General features: G+C 44.5%; 1 protein-coding gene across 1 annotated transcript in view; it reads left to right on the top strand.

Moving 5' to 3' along the window:
• Positions 1-20765, top strand: part of tanc2b (tetratricopeptide repeat, ankyrin repeat and coiled-coil containing 2b) — a 179095-nt gene that overhangs the window by 93161 nt on the left and 65169 nt on the right. The window contains exon 5 of the mRNA XM_056297127.1: positions 3511-3690. Coding sequence (XP_056153102.1) covers positions 3511-3690 — 180 coding nt within the window. The remainder of the gene's footprint in view (positions 1-3510; positions 3691-20765) is intronic.

Genomic DNA, 20765 nt, shown 5'->3' with positions numbered 1-20765 from the left:
TGATGTGTGTTGGTACCATTACAACGAACAAAAATCGCAATTTTCTTCTGAACTACTCAAATGACCGCGGCCAACAGTTCAATGTCCGTTACTCTCACTCAATTTCTATGGGTGGCACAGTATCTTCAACTGAGCCACAAGATTAAACAGTTTCATCAAGTGGGCTTAGCTGAAGTGCAGTGTATTCGTCTGGAATATAAATCGCAGGACCAGCCAGATGAGTAAAAAAGCAAACAAACAAAAACCCAGCGATTTATAGTGTGGGAACTACGGTATATCTCAGACGAATTTGTGTAGGTAAGTGGACATGGAGCAAAGCGTCGTTAAAAGGTTATACAAGCTTTCCAGACCTTTCCAGGATGCAATTTAAAAGATTATACCCCATATCTTTGATATTTAATAACAAGCCCCTCACACTTATCTCCCATTTGTCTTTCTTCTATCCTACTTTTCTCTTTTCTATTTCTCATAATGTGTCTTATTTAGCGATCATTTCCCTGAGTCCTTTTCCTCTGCTTTTATGTTTCACTGCAGTATTCCTCAATGGCCTTGTATGAGTTGTATTTTATTTGACTTTATTGCAGAAAAGTTTATGACTCCTGGAAATGAAGTCGTATTTGCAGGGAGGGAACAGTATGAATTTTATGTTCCTGTAATTTTGTCAGTAAATCCTTCTAGAGACTTCCCCAGAGCTCCTTCAGAATATCTAGCGTGAATGCACTAAGGAAAGAACAATGGCAGATATTTTGCCAACGGTACAAATGTCAGCACTTGGCAGAGATGTTTGGGGCAATTATAATTTCACGGGTCCCTTCTCTTTCACCTTGTGTATGTTTTGATCTGCATGTCTCAACGAGTGGGTGTGTGTTTGTGTGTGTTTATTTTGAGGCTATGAAGTGGCTGTTAAACGTTCTTGAAAATGCCCGTCTGCTGTCTCTAACCACCAATTTAACATGCAACGCCATCGTTTCTCCCTCCAGGCTTTGGTTCTGTGACTTTTTCTGCAGCTCAGCCAGTCACCCATGAAGGCTGGCCTCTGTCTGTGTTCTCTGTCCTCGCTCTGCCATCCCGGCCCTAAAGCCAACCCTTTGACTCAAGTGAAAATTTATCGACTTTTCATGCACAGCTTGTGAGGGAGAGGAGTCTAGTCATAGCTTGCAAAAAAATTTTTATACCTATGTGCATTTTTTTTGTACCACAGTAATTATTTTAAACGTCACCAGGGAGTGACCACTGGTTTCTTTTTAATCAAGAAAATCATTGATTGGAACCTGCTGTGAGATATGATGACATTTGGGCATCTGGGTGGCATGGCAGTCTATTCCATTGCCTACCAACATAGGGATCTCCGGTTTGAATCCACATGTTACCTCCAGCTTGGTCGGGCGTCCCTACAGAAACAATTGGCCATGTCTGCGGGTGGGAAGCCGGATGTGGTTATGTGTCCTGGTCGCTGCCCTAGTGCCTCCTCTGGTCGGTTGGGGCGCCTGTTTCAGGGGGTAGGAGTAATTGTGGGGAATAGTGTGATCCTCCCACGTGCTACATCCCCCTGAAACTCTTCACTGTCAGATGAAAAGAAGCGGCTGGCAACTCCACATTTATCGGAGGAGGCATGTGGTAGTCTGCAGCCCTCCCCGGATCAGCAGAGGGGGTGGAGCAGCGACTGAGATGGCGCCGAAGAGTGGGGTAATTGGCCAGATAAAATTGGGGAAAAAAAGGGGGGGAAAATCCCCCCCCAAAAAAGATATGATGACATTTGCATATTTAACATAGAAGATGTTCTCCTTTATTAGCTGAACTGTGCCTTTAACAACTTTTACCAAATTTGGTGCACTTTAATTGGAAACTGTATTCCATATTCCCTCGTTGTTCACACCCAGCTATGCATAAGAGAATGTAATTTCAATGGGAGATGTCACTTGGCTGCTGCTTTTGTTTTTGCTGCTTCTACAGTATTTCCAACTGAATAAATGGACTTACTCCACTGTGGATAAAAACCACACACATCTTTGCATATTTGTTTGTGTGCACACTGCACAGGCTTACACATAATAGTGAATATGTGTATGTGTGTGTTTCCTTGTGTGTGTCCCTCTTTGTTCCCTATCACATCTGTCAAGCAGCCTTCCAGCGGCAGTTGTCGGGAAAAACAGTGTCTGTTAATGGTTTCTTGTCTCCAGTGTGGTGGCTGCTATCTGACGGGAGAGCCTCACGATGACCAGTTGGTTTTACGGCTCTGTCTGCAGGGTAATGGCTAGTCTGAGCCAGAGCTGATTCATTGTATAGATGAAATGGATCCTGTTTCCACAGAAAGCTGGCTAGAATTAGTTCACTGGGGAATGTGTTTGTGTGAACTTTTTTTTTTTAAAAAGAGAGAAAGCTAGAAAAGGGCAGGATTTGTGGTTTCTGAAGCAAGCAAGGGAGGGAGAGATGGAGGGTGAGTGGTTGTTTTGCTCCATCTTGAATTACTGTTCATTGTTTGAGGCTTTTCCTCACCACAAAATGCTCTTTGATGGCCATGAGTGTGCCTTTTTTTTTTTACAGCACATTATTTTGGTGGATAGTGACAGCTCTTATCAAAGACTACATTTTCTGGTTTGTGGTCTATTGTGGTGTCAAGAGACTTATAGAGGGGCAGGGAGGCTTCCCGTACAGTAAATGTAAGTCGCATGTGTTGCCTGTAGGCCTGGACCAGGTCAGGCCAAACATATCACAGTCAATACTAGTGGTGCATTTACAGCAGAGTTATCTCGGTATAAATGCATCAGTCCAACTCCAGGTTGAAGTATTCTTAAATTACCTATAGCAGTCCCATATGCTGTATCTGTTATTCACCATTACTAAGATCTACCACCAAAGAAGACCTCACTCGCTTCACCACATTGATGGTTCCCACTTAAAAGCTCCAAACCGGCGTCCGGGTAGTGTAGCAGTCTATTCCGTTGCCTACCAACACGGGGATCACCGGTTCAAATCCCCGTATTACCTCCGGCTTGGGCAGGCATCCCTATAGACACAATTGGCCGTGTCTACAGGTGGGAAGCCGGATGTGGGTATGTGTCCTGGTTGGTCGCAGCACCTGTTTGGGGGGGAGGGGGAACTGGGGGGAATAGCATGATCTCCCACGCGCTACATCCCCCTGGTAAAACGCCACACTGTCAGGTGACAAGAGGCGGCTGGTGACGCCACATGTATCAGTGGAAGCATGTGGTAGTCTGCAGCCCTCACTGGCTTGGCAGAGGGAGTGGAGCAGTGACCAGGAAGGCTCGGAAGAGTGGGGTAATAGGACGTGGTACAATTGGGGAGGAAAAGGGGGGGGGGTCCAAACCAAAAACAAAGTATTTCTATAGAGCGAGATGTCCAAAGGGCTATTATTTACTGGTTTTGCACATCTGAAGAGGCTCGTCGGATTTTCTTACTCGTGTTCCAGCTTTGAAATTGGAACAGGTCGGGGGGCCCTGTGCCCCATCTGTTGTCTCATAGCATATTATTTCTCCTCCCATCCTTTAGGTGGCAGCATAGACAGTGACTGTGCCTTTGAGGGAGACTACGCTGTGCCCCTGCTCTCCATGACTGAGGGCATGCAGCACATCCGCATCATGGAGGGCGTGTCACGCTCACTGCCTTCCTCCCCACTGCTCACCCACCAAACCATAAGCGTCCGGCTGCAGCCCGTCAAGAAGCTCACAGGTACATAGTGTAATGCAGGCAGCAACCCTGTGCTGAATGGAGGCACGCTACAAGATTAATCTAACTAGTGGAGCGCCAGGGTTGTACTCCTACCCATGTTTTTAAAATCCTTGTCTTTAAATATCCCCCAGAGGAAAACTATGATGCAGGATTTCCATCTCACTTTCTGAATTTATGTGGTACACCTGAGAGAAAAAAGGCGGCATCTAGAAAATTACCAAAGTTAAATCTGCTAGTTAAGATATCTCTATTTAGAGTAAATCTGGTCCAAATCCCATAGTGTGCACGCATCCTCATCAACAGCTGTCCTTCACCGTAGGCTTTTTGACTCGATGTTATTTCTTAATTCATCACTTTACTGAACCACTCTTGGCACAGCCCCTGTGGAAAAGTCTGCACCTTATTAAAAGATTGTATGCATTAATAGGAAATTAAAAAGAGACAAAGTTCAAGGAGGAGCAGAATGACTGCTCTCCTGCTGGTTTACTAATAAGCAATAATCACTTATTACTCATGCACTTTCTCCAGATAGACGTACAGAGCAAGCTCCCCCAGCCTTTTGACACTACCACTGCAATTTCCAGTTCTGTTTATCACTTAAGGTTTACCTAATTGACAGGCCCCTGTGTCAGGAATGGCTGAGGGACTGCGAGCTGTGGTCTGCTTTGTCCTGCTGCGTGTCTCTGTGTCTCCAAACACCCATCATTTCCCACCACAGCCTTCTCCGAAACTCAAAGAATGTAGAAAATTCCCTCCCTCTTGTCTCCCCAATAACCAGATCGTATGTATGGGCCTGCACACGGCTCTTTTGCTGTTTAGGGTTAACTGTAGCCGGGGAGTCGGTGGTTTTGATATCTGAGGTTTTGCCTATATGAGATTTCAAAACTGGAAATAAAATATTAAGAGAAACGGAGTGAGCAGCTATACCCAATAGCAGTGCAGCCTATATGTGGAAGTTGAGTAGGGGTGGAGGGTTTCTGAAAGCTTGATTTCCACAGTCACCACTAGGGTGCACCAGCCTCCCAGATTCCTCAGACCATTAAAATGCCTGATATGCTGTGGGGCCCATGATTTTTACATCACACGGAATGATTTATGCTCTCCCCTGTGTGCCCCCATCCAAACTGTGGATTTTAAAGGGAAAGCACACAAAAACTAATTTTCCCTTATTTGAACCGGGAGTGCCACACTGCTGCTGTTGTCTTTGTGTGGGTGACAAGATCCAGCAGAGGCTGTTTTGGGGGAGCAGGGTTGGAAAATTAGATTTCATAGCAAGCCAAATCACACTTCCTCTACTGTCTGCTGACAGGCTTCCGTGTGGAGCCATCTTTGTTCTTTTCATTCCTAATAATTTCTTCTTCTTCTCCTTTTTCTTCATGTCTTGTGACAGATGTAGCCTAATTTAGTGCTGACATTTTTATCTATGCAATTCAAAGTGTTTCAGACTGCATTGTGTGTGTGAGCTTGTGTGCCTGTGCAGGCGCTTTTATCGCGATGGCTGTCATAGAGGAGAAGATCCTTGTTTAAGAATAACTCGATTAATGGTGCCCCGATGCTGTCTCATTTATGCAAGTCTCATCTTGGAGTTGGGTATTGGATGAAAACTCTTTGCAGTATCATCATGCAAAGCCTTTTGCCTTGTTAATTTTATGCCAGTGAGGTGCTGCTAGTACTGAGCGCTGCATCATATTTTTAGATGGTAACCTGGGAATTGGAGAGTCTCATTACTTTAAATGTCCTCCTGCATTGTGCTCTTGCTGCATTACTGCTTACTGACAGGGAGAGGTAAGATTTTGTGTAGGATTAGACCTACGCCGTGAAAATCCATCCAGGATTATGTCACACTCACACACTCCTTTTGTACCTCATTGTAGTCTCTTACAATGATGGAGTCACTGAAATGTAAACCATATCCTTTTGTTCACCCCCCCCCCCCCCATCAAAAATAGCATAATGGGAGTTTGCCCTACTAACGGCAAAAGGGGATTTGGCTTGTTTGCACACTGATCTCAGTCTTTCTCCAGGTAACATGACTTTGTGTACTTCACCATGACTAAACTAGAGCTAAAGCCACTTTACCACTTTGCCTTCAGGTTGTAATGTGCCCTCTGTCCTCTATGTCTTCAAGGGTCCATGTCTGCCCTGTAGTGGTGCTTAGTGCCAGATTGGGCTTGGTCTCAAGCACCCCAGCCTCTCTCACTCTTTAATTAATTCAACCCAGCACCACTCCTTATGAAGCTTGACAGTGCCAAGAGTGTGTGTGTGCGTGCACGTGTACGTGCACAGCCACTGGCGTCTGAGGCCAGAGCCCCTCCCCCTTGCAAGAGATCTCGGCAGCGGGTGGAAAGGAGTGGAGAAGGGAAGAAAACAGGAGAGGAGATGAGAGGAGGGTAGTAGAGGAGATGGGAGGAGAGAGAATGGGAGCAGAAGTGAACAGGGGTACAGCGGTGGGTAAAAAGGCTGCAACACTTTGATCCCCCTTGGTGGCCTCCACCAACCACAACCCTTCATGGCCCTCCTGTGTCGACAGTGATTGGCCTTGGGGAACTGGGTGGGGGATCTTGGAGGGGTTGGCTTATTCACCCCTATGGCTCTGATGGAACGAAAGCACTATGAAAGCACTGACCTTTTTAGAGAATCAATGAGTTTCTGATTTAATCCCCGCTGCTTGCATGAAGGCTCCCTGTGTGTGTGTGTGTGTGGGGGGGGGGTGACCTGTGAAAAGGATTGAAGAAGCGGGCAGGAGTCTTGCAGAGGGTCACTGCTCTCCGAGGCCATTCCACCGTGGCAGACAAATACCACTCTTCCTTTCTCATGGCGGTCCCCAAGTCAGTCCTTCGGGAATTTCAGTGAAATTTCTGAATAATGAATAGGATGAAATGCAGCACGTCGTAAAAGTTGCAGTCTCCACCATTTTTTGGGGGGGGTCCCCCCCCCTTTCCCCAATTGTACTTAGCCAATTACCTTATTTTCTAAGCCATCCCGGTCGCTGCTCCCACCCCCTCTGCCAATCCGGGGAGGGCTGCAGACTACCGCATGCCTCCTCCGATACATGTGGAGTCATCAGCCGCTTCTTTTCACCTGACAGTGAGGAGTTTCACCAGGAGGACGTAGCACGTGGGGGGATCACGCTATTCCCCCGAGTTCCTCCTACCCCCCAAACAGGCACCCCGAGCAGTCAGAGGAGGAGCTAATGCAGCGACCAGGACACATACCCACATCCAGCCACAGACACAGCCAATTGTGTCTGTAGGGACACCTGACCAAGCTGGAGGTAACACTGGGATTCGAACCGGTGAGCCCCGTGTTGGTAGGCAACGGAATGGAATGCTACGCTACCCGGACGCCCTCCAACGCAGTCTCTGCCATTCTGAATGTGATGAATATGGGTGATTTATCCAGAATTAGAAGCCCCTGATTTATTCACGGTAATTATTCATTTGGACAGATGACAATTGGTCAATATTTTTTGCGAAGCTAAGATGGCAGATTCCCAGAGGAAGAGACTCGATGCATCTTCTCTCTCTCCTGCTTCGTAACAGGGGAGCCACCAGTTTTAAAAGCACCGCTGCCTTCCATTAGGTCACATTCGGCCAGCTCCGCTCTTGTTTCGCAGCCCTCTCCACCGTTCTGCATCCCTGTTGTTTATTTTTAGTCAGCTGTTGTCTCATGCTATGAGAGAAAATAATTGCTAGGGATATTTCTCCAGCCAACTGTTATGAGCTTTAATCACTGATTGCCTACTTGTTTTTCGTTTTTGTAAACACCTCACCGAACCATCTGGCTCGCCACTGAGATGTCGACTCAGCTGATTGATTAGTCCTCCGCAACTCCTCAACATTTAAAGACATCATTTCAACATCTTCCCCTCGGATTACACCGCCTTTCTCTAATTAATGGTAGAAATCAATACAATTACTGCCTCCCCGGAGATTGCCGTGTAAGAGCTTGAAAATTGCATTTGGCCTTAAAATCCGAGAAAAGGCCCAATTTAATTATTCCCCCTCATTTTTCTCCCACTTTCTCCGCAATTATCGCAGTAATATATGAGTGTATCTAAAATCCATTGTCTGTCTGGTGCTTATAGAGTAATAGGGTAATGAGTGAGTAAGTGTCAATATACTATGCTGTATTATTCTGCTTCGTTAAAATATTGGTAAAGAATATGTACAGTAGTGGAGTGGAGAGTCGGCGTGTATAGTCCAGCATGTCACAAAACTGATAAAGGCAGATTTCCCTGCTGTTTCTGTGAGAGGTCCTAAGGTGCAGTGCAATGACACCTCCTTACCAGGCCTGTGTTATAAACTCCTTAATCTTCATTGAATTTCTGAAACCCTGACATTTGGAACTTCTCCATCCTCCTCTCCCCATGCCTCCTCATCCAGCCTTGCACCTGGGGAAAATCGTTCCTCAATTATCGTCCTCAGTTCCCACCTCAACCTCCCCCAATCACCGTGGACTCACACAATCATTTGTTCCACTGAATGGAAATGTGACATTTTCAGCTCTCCTGTCACAGGTGAAACAAAAAGGAGGTTTAGCAATAATTTCTCTACAAGAGAAACAGACTGCTTCTCAGACAGAGAGGAAGTTGTGTCACGTTTCAGTCAGTTTGCATGTTTAGACAGTAAAAGATATAGCTTTGAGAAGAAGCATTTGTGCTTCAGAATGACTCCTTAGTGTAAAAGTTAGTTCAGTAGGTATGTGCAGGAAAATATCCTGTGAACTTACTTGAGGGAATATTGTTCCATAGATGAAGTACATGCCAACTGCAGATGGGCTGCAATAGCTTTGTGCAGCAGTCCATTTATATATACTAGAGTAGCAGATAATTGCACCCAATGCGCCGTAGTAGAACAAGTGTAATTAGGAATTGGCACACGCACATACATGTATGCATTTCACCAGTGTCATGATAGTAGTATGGCTGCAACCATGAGAGCAGGTGGGACTGCATGTCTAGGTGATGAGGGAGGGTGTGTGTGTGTGTGTGTGTGTGTGTGTGTGTGTGTGTGTGTTATAAAAGGGGGTTAGGATTAGAAAATGTATAAAAAGAAAAAAAATCCTTAGGGAATAAGCACTGTTAATAGTGTAATATGCTAAACTCAGTTGGTAAACTAAAAATACATTTCAAGAGATTCAGAAGAGGTTGCGTGTTGTGCGACATACAGAAGAAGGCCAGAGTATAAAATTAATCGGCAAAAGAATTGCAACAGTGCTCACAAAACTATCTATCTATCTCTGTTTCCTATCTCTCATTTTTGAAGGTGCTTGATAATGAGTTTGACAGACAAATCTGTAGTCATGTTCGCTTCCAACATATCGTCTTTTTTTTTTACACCCCCCCCCCTTTTTCTCCCCAATTGTATTCGGCCAATTACCCCACTTTTCCAAGCTGTCCCGGTCGCTGCTCCACCCCCTCTGCTGATCCGGGGAGGGCTGCAGACTACCACATGTCTCCTCCGATACACATGGAGTTGCCAGCCGCTTCTTTTCACCTGAAAGAGAGGCGTTTCACCGGGAGGACGTAACATGTGGGAGGATCACGCTATTCCCCCCAGTTCCCCCTCCGCCCTGAATAGGCGCCCCGACCGAACAGAGGAGGCGCTAGTGCAGCAACCAGGACACATACCCACATCCGCCTTCCTACCCACAGACACGGCCAATGGTGTCTGTAGGGACGCCCGACCAAGCCGGAGGTAACATGAGGATTCGAACCAGAGATCCCCGTGTTGGTAGGCAACAGAATAGACCGCTACGCTACTCAGGCACCTAACATACTCTCTTTAACAAAGAAACTTTCCCTAATGGCTATAATCAGAAGTGATCACATGATTTTTCTTTCCAGAAATATTTCCATATTCTGTAATTAAACAGTTATAATGATAATTATGAGGTTGCCTCTTTTTGCATTTGGGGACAAGAAAAGGTGCTGACAATGTTCTATTCATTAGAAATGGCACAGGTTCAGCAAGGTAAAGAGAAAGAAAGGCAAAGCAGTGAAGGTAGACACCCTATAAAAGACTAGCTGAGACAAAAGAAAGGCGACGTCACCCAGCTGCAAGTGGTGATAATGGGTTTCCGACTTCTAATTTAATATTCAGAATTCAAGGCTGTCTGGTATCCATAGCCGAATGACATTGCATGAACATCAGTTGTTGTTTTTTAAACTTCTAGAGCAACTTCTACAGCGATGGTGGACGTCCAGTCAAAGAGATTTCGACAGCTATGACTGTGCAGATGTTTGGCTTTGCGAAGACTTTTTTTTTTTAATCTAATTTTGTGATTGGCCAATCTCACATGCAACAATCCCAACTAAACTCCAAGAATTTGAAGTACTGTATTGCATGTTTCAACAAAAGAAAATCTTTACTGTACATTGTTTTGCAACCACCGTGGAAAACGTTTGCTAGTGTTTTGGGTGATTGCAAAAGTTGTCAATGCAATGGAGTTATAGTCATGTGTACTTGTTTTATCTTACTCTAGAAATGCTATGTATGAGGTTGTCAATACAGGCGAACAATTTTTAATAGCCTTAAAGTAAATAGTTTTTCTGCACATCTGAAAATTCATTATGGTGGACATTACAGTCCAGTTGCAAATTTTACAGCTAGGAAAGTTAAAGAAGTAAAGATTTCACAAGATTTCAGGATCAGAACGATTTGGTTGATGGAGATGTACAAAATATTCAACTTTTCCTTTAAGACTTGCTGGTTTCATTCCGTTAAACAGAGGTGGAGGTGGCATCTTGTGGGAAATAAGAGTTACTGGAGAAAAGTAGCAATAAAAACATTAACAATAGCATTTTAGCCCTTTAACCCCTGAAATAACGGAAACCCCGTCAGAACCCAAAAGGGTTTCAGGCTCAGGGGCTTGGACCTCTAAACTAGCCATAAAACATGGCTGTATCCATACAAATGCAGTTTCAAGGGTAAAACGATGACAAGAGCACAGGAAGCAAAGGCTGCAGTTTCCTATGGAAAACCCCTGTTTCTGTCAGAACATCTTTCTCCTCCTCCTCTTCATCCTTTTTTTAACTTGAGTTCGCATACAGGTCCCCAAAGCTTTACCCTTGAACAGAAAATCAGTGTCCCTTTAATAAGACCCTCCCTCTCCGTCCTTTATACTTAATACCATTTTTTTCCACCCTCAGAACTCACTCTCCTCCCTCCTGCTGCTCGGTGGTTGCCATGACAACAGCAGCACTGCGCCATTCATCTGTTGGAGGAGATATGGGCTCTTGTTCTCAGAGCAAGCGCACCTCTCACATCTATACGTAACATGCTAAGCGCTAACACAGCGCTAACACTAACGCAGTCACGGAAACGAATGAGCTGCTCACGCCCACTCCTCCCAGCCTAGAAAAGGTTTTCAGTGTTGTTTTTTTCTCTCTCTCTCTCTCTCTCTCTCTCTCTCTCTCTCTCTCTCTCTCTCTCTGTCTTTCTCTTTGTTTTGGAGGATTCCGGTCAGCTGTTATTCTCGGGCACATCAGCTGCCATCGGAGCCGTCACCTCCTTGTCCCTCTCTGGCCCCAGTGACACAGTGACTGCTGCCACACGTGCTGCCTTCCTTTTCCCAACTACCCCCCCCCCGTCCCTCTCTTCCCTCGCTCTCTCTCTCTCCTCTCTCTCTCTCGCCCTCATTCTCCTCCTCCTTTTGCTCCACCCGTCACTGCCATATCTGCCTGGGTCCGTATCACTTACTGCGACTGAATCAAGCGAGCAGCACTGAGACCTGTGGCGAGAGATAGAGAGAGGGAGGAAAGAGAGCTTCTGGTCCTCCTGGTTCGTTTTCTTTTTTTTTTTCTGTTGTTGATGAACTGGTCGTCATCGCTCGGGGAGGAAGGTCTGCTCGTGTCACTGGACGGGGAAGGAGGGGAGCTGGTGCTGTACTCCAGCCCTGAGGAATGCGGGATCTGGTCTGAGAATGGTGAGCCCTGCCACGCCCTCTTTGCTGGTTTCTTACCTTCGTCTCTGCGTACTAACTGTCTCCGTCCCCGCCATACCCTCACCTGGCCGGGGCCGGCCCCACGCTTGTCCCCTCCTCTGGGCTCTCCGATCTCACTGCTTGGAGTGGCTGCATTGGCCGTCGGCTGAAATGACGTTGGTACAGACAGGGGCTAGCTGGGGGAGGATGGGAAAGTAATTTCTCTCCGTCAAATGATGTATTTGTCAAAGGGCTGCACTCTAATAACAATGTAGGCCTGAGGAGCAGTGAATCAACCAGCAAGCGATAATGTAAGTGTTTTTTTTTGTGGCAAGCTGGTCTCTTCATGCGCCAGCGTGGGTGAGCATCCAATTGTCTCTGTATATGTGTGTGTGTGTGTATGTATGTGTGTGTCTAAGCACAATCTGTGGGTGGCTAATGGTGCTTGTTCCCCTTGTTGTTGTGCGTCTCACCTTCCTTCCAATTCAAAATGTCACGTACAGCATATGGTTGTGTAAAAGGGGCTGAAGTTGATGTGGAATAGTATATCCCCTCACCATCCTGTCAACGGCAGCTTGTCGTGTCGTAGCCAAAGTACTGTGTCATGCGCTGGGGTCTGGTTTCTGCTTCCACCTCCACTACTGCAGGCTGCCCGCCCGCCTCCCTCTCTTCTCTGTATACTCTCAGGGGACCGCTAGCTGGTGTATGAACAGAACAGAATGTCTCAATAACAGTGTCTGCCAGCAAAACACAAGCACCTCATCAACAGCTGCTGTTGCTGGTCTCAGGTGAATGCGTTCTGATGAGGCGCCCACAGCCAGGTTTCACACCAGTTAGTATCACCACCTGGAGGGTGCTTTTGATGAGCGTATCTTGTCAGATGTCATTCAGGATGTATTAGGCAATGGCGCCCAGCTTTAATGAGTTCTGTTTCTAATGACTGAATAGGCTGCGTTATCAACGTGAGGAGCATGTTATTGGTTTGAGGACTACTCATGTTTTTCTATTTATTTATTTTTTTTGTGTGTTTTGTTGTGTTTGATTTGCTGGATTATGGGGGAGTGGGATGAATTGTATTTTTTGGTGCATTTAGAGTTAGTGTCATCGAGGTTGATAGAGAAACAACTTGCCATGGCCCCAATATTGGGACTATAGTGAACATTTCTCCACTTGACATTTAAGCTGACTGAAGTTATTATGCCTTTGGTTTCAAAGGTCTTGTAGGTATTACACAGGTGTCAGAAATGAAACCTCAGATCATGTTTGACACCGTTATTTAGCCGACCGCTGAAGCTATGGGCCGGACTGTTCATAGAGAAATTGTGCTGTGCTGTGCTGAAGCATAGATGTGAGGGAACTGTTGTTTGGTTGCTTGATAGGCATTCAAAGGTTATTTCAGTTTCCCTTTCTTCTTCTGAGGCGTTGAAATCAAGCAGTGATATTTGTCCCCTAGCATTTGTACTGCTTCGACTTTTCAAGTGATGTGGTCCACTTTCCTGAAAATCAGCTGAATGAAACCTCATCAACACTCTGCAGCACTTTGGTGTGATATTGATTCATGTAATTGCTAAATGTCTCTATTTCCACTCCCGCGGGGTCCCTTGACCCGGCATTAGAAGGAAGACTCGTACAAACCCGAGATAGTTTTCGTATTAAATATGACAAGACATTCCAAGTCCCTTTGGTGTCATTGAACTGGAGATGGATTCACCACTCATCGTAATATAGAAAACATATTGAACCAATAGTCATTGCCTCTGCCAATTAATCTGATGTCAGTTTTTGTAAACAAAGGCTTACCAATGATCCACGGACAACATTTTCTGTGTGGAAGACAGCGTGGTCTCTGGGTTGCTGATGGAGCTTCAGGCCTGTTTCGCCACTCAGTGCTGATTACAAAAGCAGCCCACTGAGGGACTCCACTGGGCACAGTCTGTTCCCCGAGCATGATATGCTGGCTATATATCAGGCATTGGCGGCACCACTGTTCTGTAAAAAAACAACAAAAAACTCACTTTCCCTCCTAGTGCAAAAGGTTAAAACAGGAATCTAATTTATGAGCTGAGTGCTGGGGCTGGAGTCAAGCCCCTCCCCCCATATCTCCTGTCAGCCAGGCGTCTCAGCAGCGTTCGTCCCAGTCTTAACCTTTTAGAAAGTACAGTATTGCATTTAAATATGAATAAATACCTGGGTGCTGAGACAATAGAAGCGCAGTTAGCCTTATCTGGATATGCAGCGTTGCAAGAATTTCTGGAGAAAAAAAAAGCTGTAAAGTGGGAATGAGAAACCCGCAGTGTGCTATTAATAGCGTTGATAATGATTTGCTTACAAAACAGAGCAGTGGGATTACCGTGCGTTACATACACTGCCGCTCTCTGCAAATGCTGATGACAGAGAGCTTAGCAAACACTTCTGTAAGGTGAACACACCTTTTTTAGGCCTGTGTTTGTGTGTGTGTGTCTATGTTTGTGTGTGTGTGTTTGTCTTGTCGGTGGGTGAAGGTGAGGATGGAGAGGATAGATGTGTGTTTGTGAGGGAGTGTGTGTGTGTGTGTCCCAAATCTTCCGGACCATTGCACAACAATGCAGAATGACACCAGTCCCGACGACGGCAATAAAATCCCAGGTCTCCCTTGAACATCACTTATCTACCTGCTCTTAAGTTATTTGTTCAGTCATGTTAGGTTGCCGCATTGTTATGAGGCACTTGACAGGATCACAGTTTTGAGTTGATATGGCTTTAGTCCGTGTGTATGGGATTACATAACAGTGAGAACTTATTTCTGTCTTTATGATATATAAAAATATGAAACATGAAGTTTTGATATTTATTTTGTGGCATGCTAAAATAAGTCACTGCCAGATTTGTCAAACATAACTTAATCAAGGGCATCCAGATGGCGTGGCGGTCTATTCCGTTGCCTGCCAATACAGGGATCGTCGGATCGAATCCCCCCCGTTACCTCCGGCTTGGTCAGGCATCCCTACAGACATAATTGGCCATGCCTGCAGGTGGGAAGCCGGATGTGGGTATGTGTCCTGGTCGCTGCACTAGCGCCTCCTCTGGTCGGTTGAGGCAGCTGTTCAGGGAGGAGGGGGAACTGGGGGGAATTCCATGATCCTCCCATGCGCTACATCCGCCTGGCGAAACTCCTCACTGTCAGGTGAAAAGAAGCGGCTGGCGACTCCACATGTATCGGAGGAGGCATGTGGTAGTCTGCGGCCCTTCCCGGATCAGCAGAGGGGGTGGAGCAGCGATCGGGACAGCTCGGAAGAGGGGGGTAATTGGCCGGATACAACTGGGGAGAAAAAGGGAGAAAAAAAATCCAAAAAACAAAAAGCATATCTTAATCAAAATTTTAATCAGTTATAGAATGTTTCGTGTCTATTATTTGACAGCGTAGAAACTTCCAAATTGCAGTCTTTCATCTTGCCATTAGCATCTCCAAGAGGCTTTAAATATAAGAGCCTGACTGATGTAGGATTTTCAAGACTGATACCAATTTCAATATTTGAGGATTTAAAAATCCAATGATGATGATATATCAGCCAATATAATTTTTTTTCAGAAACACATAACATAAACAAAGATTTTCCCTAATATTTGTTATGTGTAGTCATTTAAGAGTCCTAACCAAGATAACATGACATAATGCGGTTTTAAAAATAGACTTAGACCTAACTCTAACCTTAACCCATCTTAAACTACACCTACAGTAAGTTGATGCAATGACCTTGAGTAAATGCTGCTGTTGAATGCATCTAATAAATACTACATGACTGTCTGCAATGAGGATTTGGGACTTCGGGATTTAACACTACACATTTGGAAGAGGAGCTTGATAACTTTGTTTGGCTATCAAACCATGTTAGGTACTTGTTAAGCTCCTGTTTATTTACGTTTCCCCTCTGGTTTAATAATTTCTAATGCACCGATTATAACTACAGACATGCGAGTCGCAGATATGTTTACCGTTTCTTCATTTAGGCAGAATAGGTTAAACGCTGTAGTTTAATTGCTTATTAATGTTAGCATCTTGCACTGCTAAACATGGCTTTAGCTAGCTTTGTGGGTAACCTAATTTAGCAGCGGACGACGTTATAAGCTGCTGTAAGTGATGTTGCCAGAGAATTTTTAGAAGTAACGAGGGAGAAATGATAGAACCGTTGTTTATTTGCTCACTAGAATTGCCAGACTGTTTCATAAGTAAACCTTAAAACAAGTTTGTCAACAGCTTAGCCCACACCACTCAACTACCTTTGATGTTTGACTGACGGTACCGACTTTCACGTTACTGCAGCAAAACCAGGCATGGCTGATTTGAATGTTGATGGGCTTATTTAGGCTAGGAGAAGTGATGGGGGATATTTATTATTATTTAAATGTATTTCAAGTGACAATCATCAGTTTACTATGAACACAGATTATCTCCGTTGTGGGCTACTCGGCTCCACGGTGAAATTAGTTTTAAGTCGGATATTCGGCAGACATTCACTCCAGATCCAGCGGCTTCTTCTTACTCAGTTCCACATAGTGTTGGCAGTAAGAGGATACTTAGCTCACCTCCGAGTGCTCACTCTTAACCACAGGAGAAGCCGCTGGATCCAGACTGAATGTTTGTTGAATATCCACCTTAAAACTAACTTCACCGAGGTCTACTCTGCTCGACTCTGCTTGGGTCAGCTGATTGTTGTGATTTGTGGTATTACAAATACGTGTTCCCAATAGTGGAGTTTCACACAACATAACAACAATCTTCCATCTCTCTGTTTCTTTAATTGTCATTTATCAGCCATTATAAACACCGATACAGATTTATCTAAAATTAGTTCATATCAGCTGATAATAGCAGCATGCCAATTTATCGGTTGGGCTCTAGTCAATATCTCCTTTAAGGGCAGAAGTCCAGCTGGGAGAGAGGTCAAGGCAGCCTAGCTATTATTAGGCCGTTGTACCCAATGGAGTCTGTAGCAATTATGTTCCTCTCACCGCCTAATTGGCAGCATCCCATTTAACGTTACAGTGTGACAGAATCCTCCAAGGCCACTTAAGCGCATGCGTCCCTTGTCTTCAGTGAATATGCCTTTTCTTTCAGGGGAGGGTTATGTGAGAATCTTGCCGTTGCACCTCTGTGTTGACCCCTACTGCCGATGGAGCGATGCCATTGGAAAAGAAAGGTCACTATGTCCAAATCACTCAGTGTTTGTGTTAGCCTGCTCAATCACTCCAGCTGAGTCATGAAGGCAGAGTCCAAAGGATGTCTGAAGAATGAAGGGCTTATTATTCAGTGTTGTGGACAGCTTCCTAGAAACCCTGCAGTCTGGTGTTTAGGAAAATGTATATTAAGACAAGAATTTGGCCAGAGCTGGTGTGAACAAAATTAAGCAAATTGCAGTAAAGCAAAAAATAACCAATGGATCAAATATGACCATTATCCCCCAGAAACCACAGTCAAATGGCTGCAAGATGGGTGGCTTTAGCTGAATTAAAATTATGAACAATTAACTTTTTGTTCTCGTCATTTTTATAATAATTGTTACAAAATGCATTAGAAACTCATGAATACAACATGAATTAAAGCTGCAAGCAGCAATGAACGGGCCCTCGCACCTCACAAGCATCAGAGGGAGTGGCAGCCATGGTAATGCCAGTGGAGGTTGGTTGACAGTGCTGTGAATACAATGTGATGAGTATTAAACATTGCATGTAGGAGACAACTACCACTTCCTGTGTCCACTATATGTTGCTAGAAAACATGCACTAAATATAGGTTACGATGTTGCATATCAAATGTAGAGTGCACTCTTTAAATTTCATGTAAATCAAAGGAAGTTTGCAACATAAGACTTGAATTCCTGTTGCCAAAGGCAGTGCTACACAAGTGTCATTAATGCAGCAATACATTTAGTGGAGGTCACCTGACATGCATTTGCATGAATAATGGACATTGCATGAAGGAGTTACATATCACTTCCTAAGTTCACTATGTGGCACTAGAGAACACCCACTAATTATACGTCATGTTGCTTTATATCATATGTAGACCACACTATGTAAATGTCATGTAAATTAAATGTTTGTCAGAAAAGGCTGACTTCCTGTTGCCACTAGTTGGCACTATGACTATCACTCTTCACTTCCTGTTACCACAGCTAGCCAAGTGTGTCATTAATGCAGCAATACATTTAGTGGAAGTTTCCTGACATGCATATGCATTTTCATTAATATTGAACATTGTATGACAAAGTTAAATATCACTTCCTGTGTCCACTATGTAGCACTACAGAACACCCACTAAATCAGTGGCTGTATTTCATGTGTACACTACACCATGTAAATTCCATGCAAATCAGATGATGCTTGTCACATAAGGCTGATGTCATGTTGTCAGTAGGTGGCGTTACGACTATGACTCAATATGGGCATGTAGTCTTAAGGCCCAGACTTTTATCCAGCATGTGAAATTTGGGCCAGAATGGACAATGTAAAGACTCAGTTTACGGCAGCTTCTTCTTTCATGGCAAAACATGCAAATGTTCCGCATCACCACAGCAACACCATTCCATTAATCTCAAGAGCTTCACAATTTATCATTGTGAAGGTCTTCAGATGTCCCTAACCAAATTTGAGATGGATCTGGTTAACCTACTAGGCAGAGATCGTAGAAATAAAGCACCTGTAAATTTGGGGCAGATTGGATAATGTGCATTCGAGTTACAACAACTTCCTGTTTCATGGTGAAACATGCAAAATGACTGGCATGACATGTCGAGGGCATTCCACAAAAACTCGAAAGCCACACAATTTAGCATTACGAAGGTCTTTTGATCTCACAGACCAAATTTGAAGTCACTGGTTAATTCTGCAGGAAGTGTTGATTAAAGTATAGCGCCTGAAAATGGCACAAACTCTGCAAAAATTGCACAGTAAATTCAAAATGGCTGACTTCCTGTTGGACTTAGGGTATGGTTTCAAGAGGCTTTTTTTTGTACGTCTGGAGATGTTACGTCTGCCTACCAAATTTTGTACATCTATGTCAATTTTAAAGGTGGGGGCTATGACTTTGAAAATTGTTGGGGGTGCTATCCAGCCAATTTGCTACACCCAAGCCCAAGACCCATATCAGATATCAATAACTGCCACTTCTGATACATGTGCAAAGTTTTGTAAGTTTTCAAGCACCACTAGTACCTCAAAAAAGTATTTGAATATGGAAGAATAGTCCCTAAAAATGCAGTAGGGCCTTCGCACCACTCGGTGCTCGGGCCCTAATTAAAAATTGTAGCTACATAAAAGCAAATTATAATAATGGCTGTTTCTAAAAACCCTAAAATCGCTTTGAAGAAGTTGTTAAAGGATGACACTGGTGTTGCCATCCCTAACTGCTCACACAGATTATTTCCAAGTGGGAAATGCTTGTTCAAATGTATTTTTGCTCCCCTCAAATTAAGAATCATGGGACCGACACACAATGTCAAAGTGTGTCCTGGATGGCATCTTTTGTGCTGTTTAAAAATTTGTCAATAAGAAGGAAAAAAAATATTAAACTACCTCTGCACATCTATCTGAAAGGTTCTTTACATTCACTCGGCGTGTTTGTCCATGAGGCTTTGATATAACCTTCTTCAAACCGCCATGGTGCAGCAGTATTTATAAGCAGCAGAATAACTTAGTTGTTTTTGTGCTTTTGGTCTAATCCAGGCCCTAAAAGGTTACCCAAAGCATTGAGTAAACCGCTTTTTGGGGTAAATAGAAAGCAAAGCTAATGAGCATTCTTAGAAGAATCAGCCCCTCCTTCAGCCCGCTTAAAATTCTGCGTGCGTGCTACCTTGGTCGACTAATCCTCCCAAGGCTATAATGATAGATACACATGTATGCAAGGGCACATGTGCACACACATACACACTCACACACTCACGTGCACACGCAGGAGGGAGTGGCAGGCTAGCCAAGGCTAATGGACTTGTATTTGCTGCTGACTGTCAACAAGCCACTATTTTGAGGCTGTGAGTAGAAGGAGCGTCTCCCTGTGTTAGGAAGCAACAGCAGGCCTCAACTGGGCTGTTGTAGAAGTGAGGTGCACAAAGGCCCAAGTCATAATGGTTGTTGAACCAGAACACTCTAATTGGGAACCAGCTCATGGGTAACATGCAAAGCCTTGTAAAATAAGTTTAGGGAAAAAAATGGACTATGTTGGCGCCTGATGTCAAGCCCAGTCGCTGGGAACGTCCTCACTGAGGCTTATGCTAATAAAGAGAATTAGCTGAAAAAACAAAAACAAATATGCAAACAATGATGCTTCATTAGTTCAAGTCTAATATCTTTATTGTTGCATCTTTTGTTAACCCTTTGTGATGAATTTAATTTGGTTTCCTTCCCTTTTACTTTTTTTTTGTTATTAAGTTGCCGCTCCATTGATATTCCTCTTTTTCAACAGTGTCTTTCCTTTTTCCACCATGTGAAATTGATTTTAGAGCAAATTGCTATAGTTATTAACCTTTTTAGTGCTATGGCATGCCATTGTTACGCAAGATAGCTATGAGGTTGTACTTTGTATTTTGTTAAATGTCAACAAGCTGTTATTGATTACATAAAGATGGAAAGTGTTGGGGGCGTCAAGGTAGCATTGCCTACCAACACGGGTCTCGCCGATTCGAATCCTTGTGTTACCTCCGGCTTGGTCGGACGTCCCTACAGACACAACTGGCCATATCTGCGGGTGGGAAGCCGGATGTGGGTATGTGTCGTGGTCGCTGCACTAATGCCGCCTCTGGTCGGTCAGGGTGCCTGTTCGGGGGGGGGGGGGACTGGGGGGGGAGTAGTGTGAGCCTCCCATGCGCTACGTCCCCCTGGCGAAACTCCTCACTGTCAGGTGAAAAGAAATGGCTGGTGACTCCACATGTATCAGAGGAGGCATGTGGTAGTCTGCAGCCCTCCCCGGATCGGCAGAGGGGGTGGAACAGTGACCGGGATGGCTCGAAAGAGTGGGGTAATTGGCCGAATTCGATTGGGGAGAAAAAGGGGGATGGGGGAGATGGAAAGTGTACACAAAAAATACTAGACAAAGACTTAAGATGTTAAAGTAAGCTTATATGTTTATTTTTTATGAAGCCACGGCATTATAAATCCTCCTCCTGTATAATCCTACC

Source organism: Lampris incognitus, chromosome 17 (genome assembly GCF_029633865.1).
Source record: "Lampris incognitus isolate fLamInc1 chromosome 17, fLamInc1.hap2, whole genome shotgun sequence".
Classification (NCBI taxonomy): Eukaryota; Metazoa; Chordata; class Actinopteri; order Lampriformes; family Lampridae; genus Lampris; species Lampris incognitus.
This window is presented reverse-complemented; position numbering and strand designations above follow the sequence as displayed.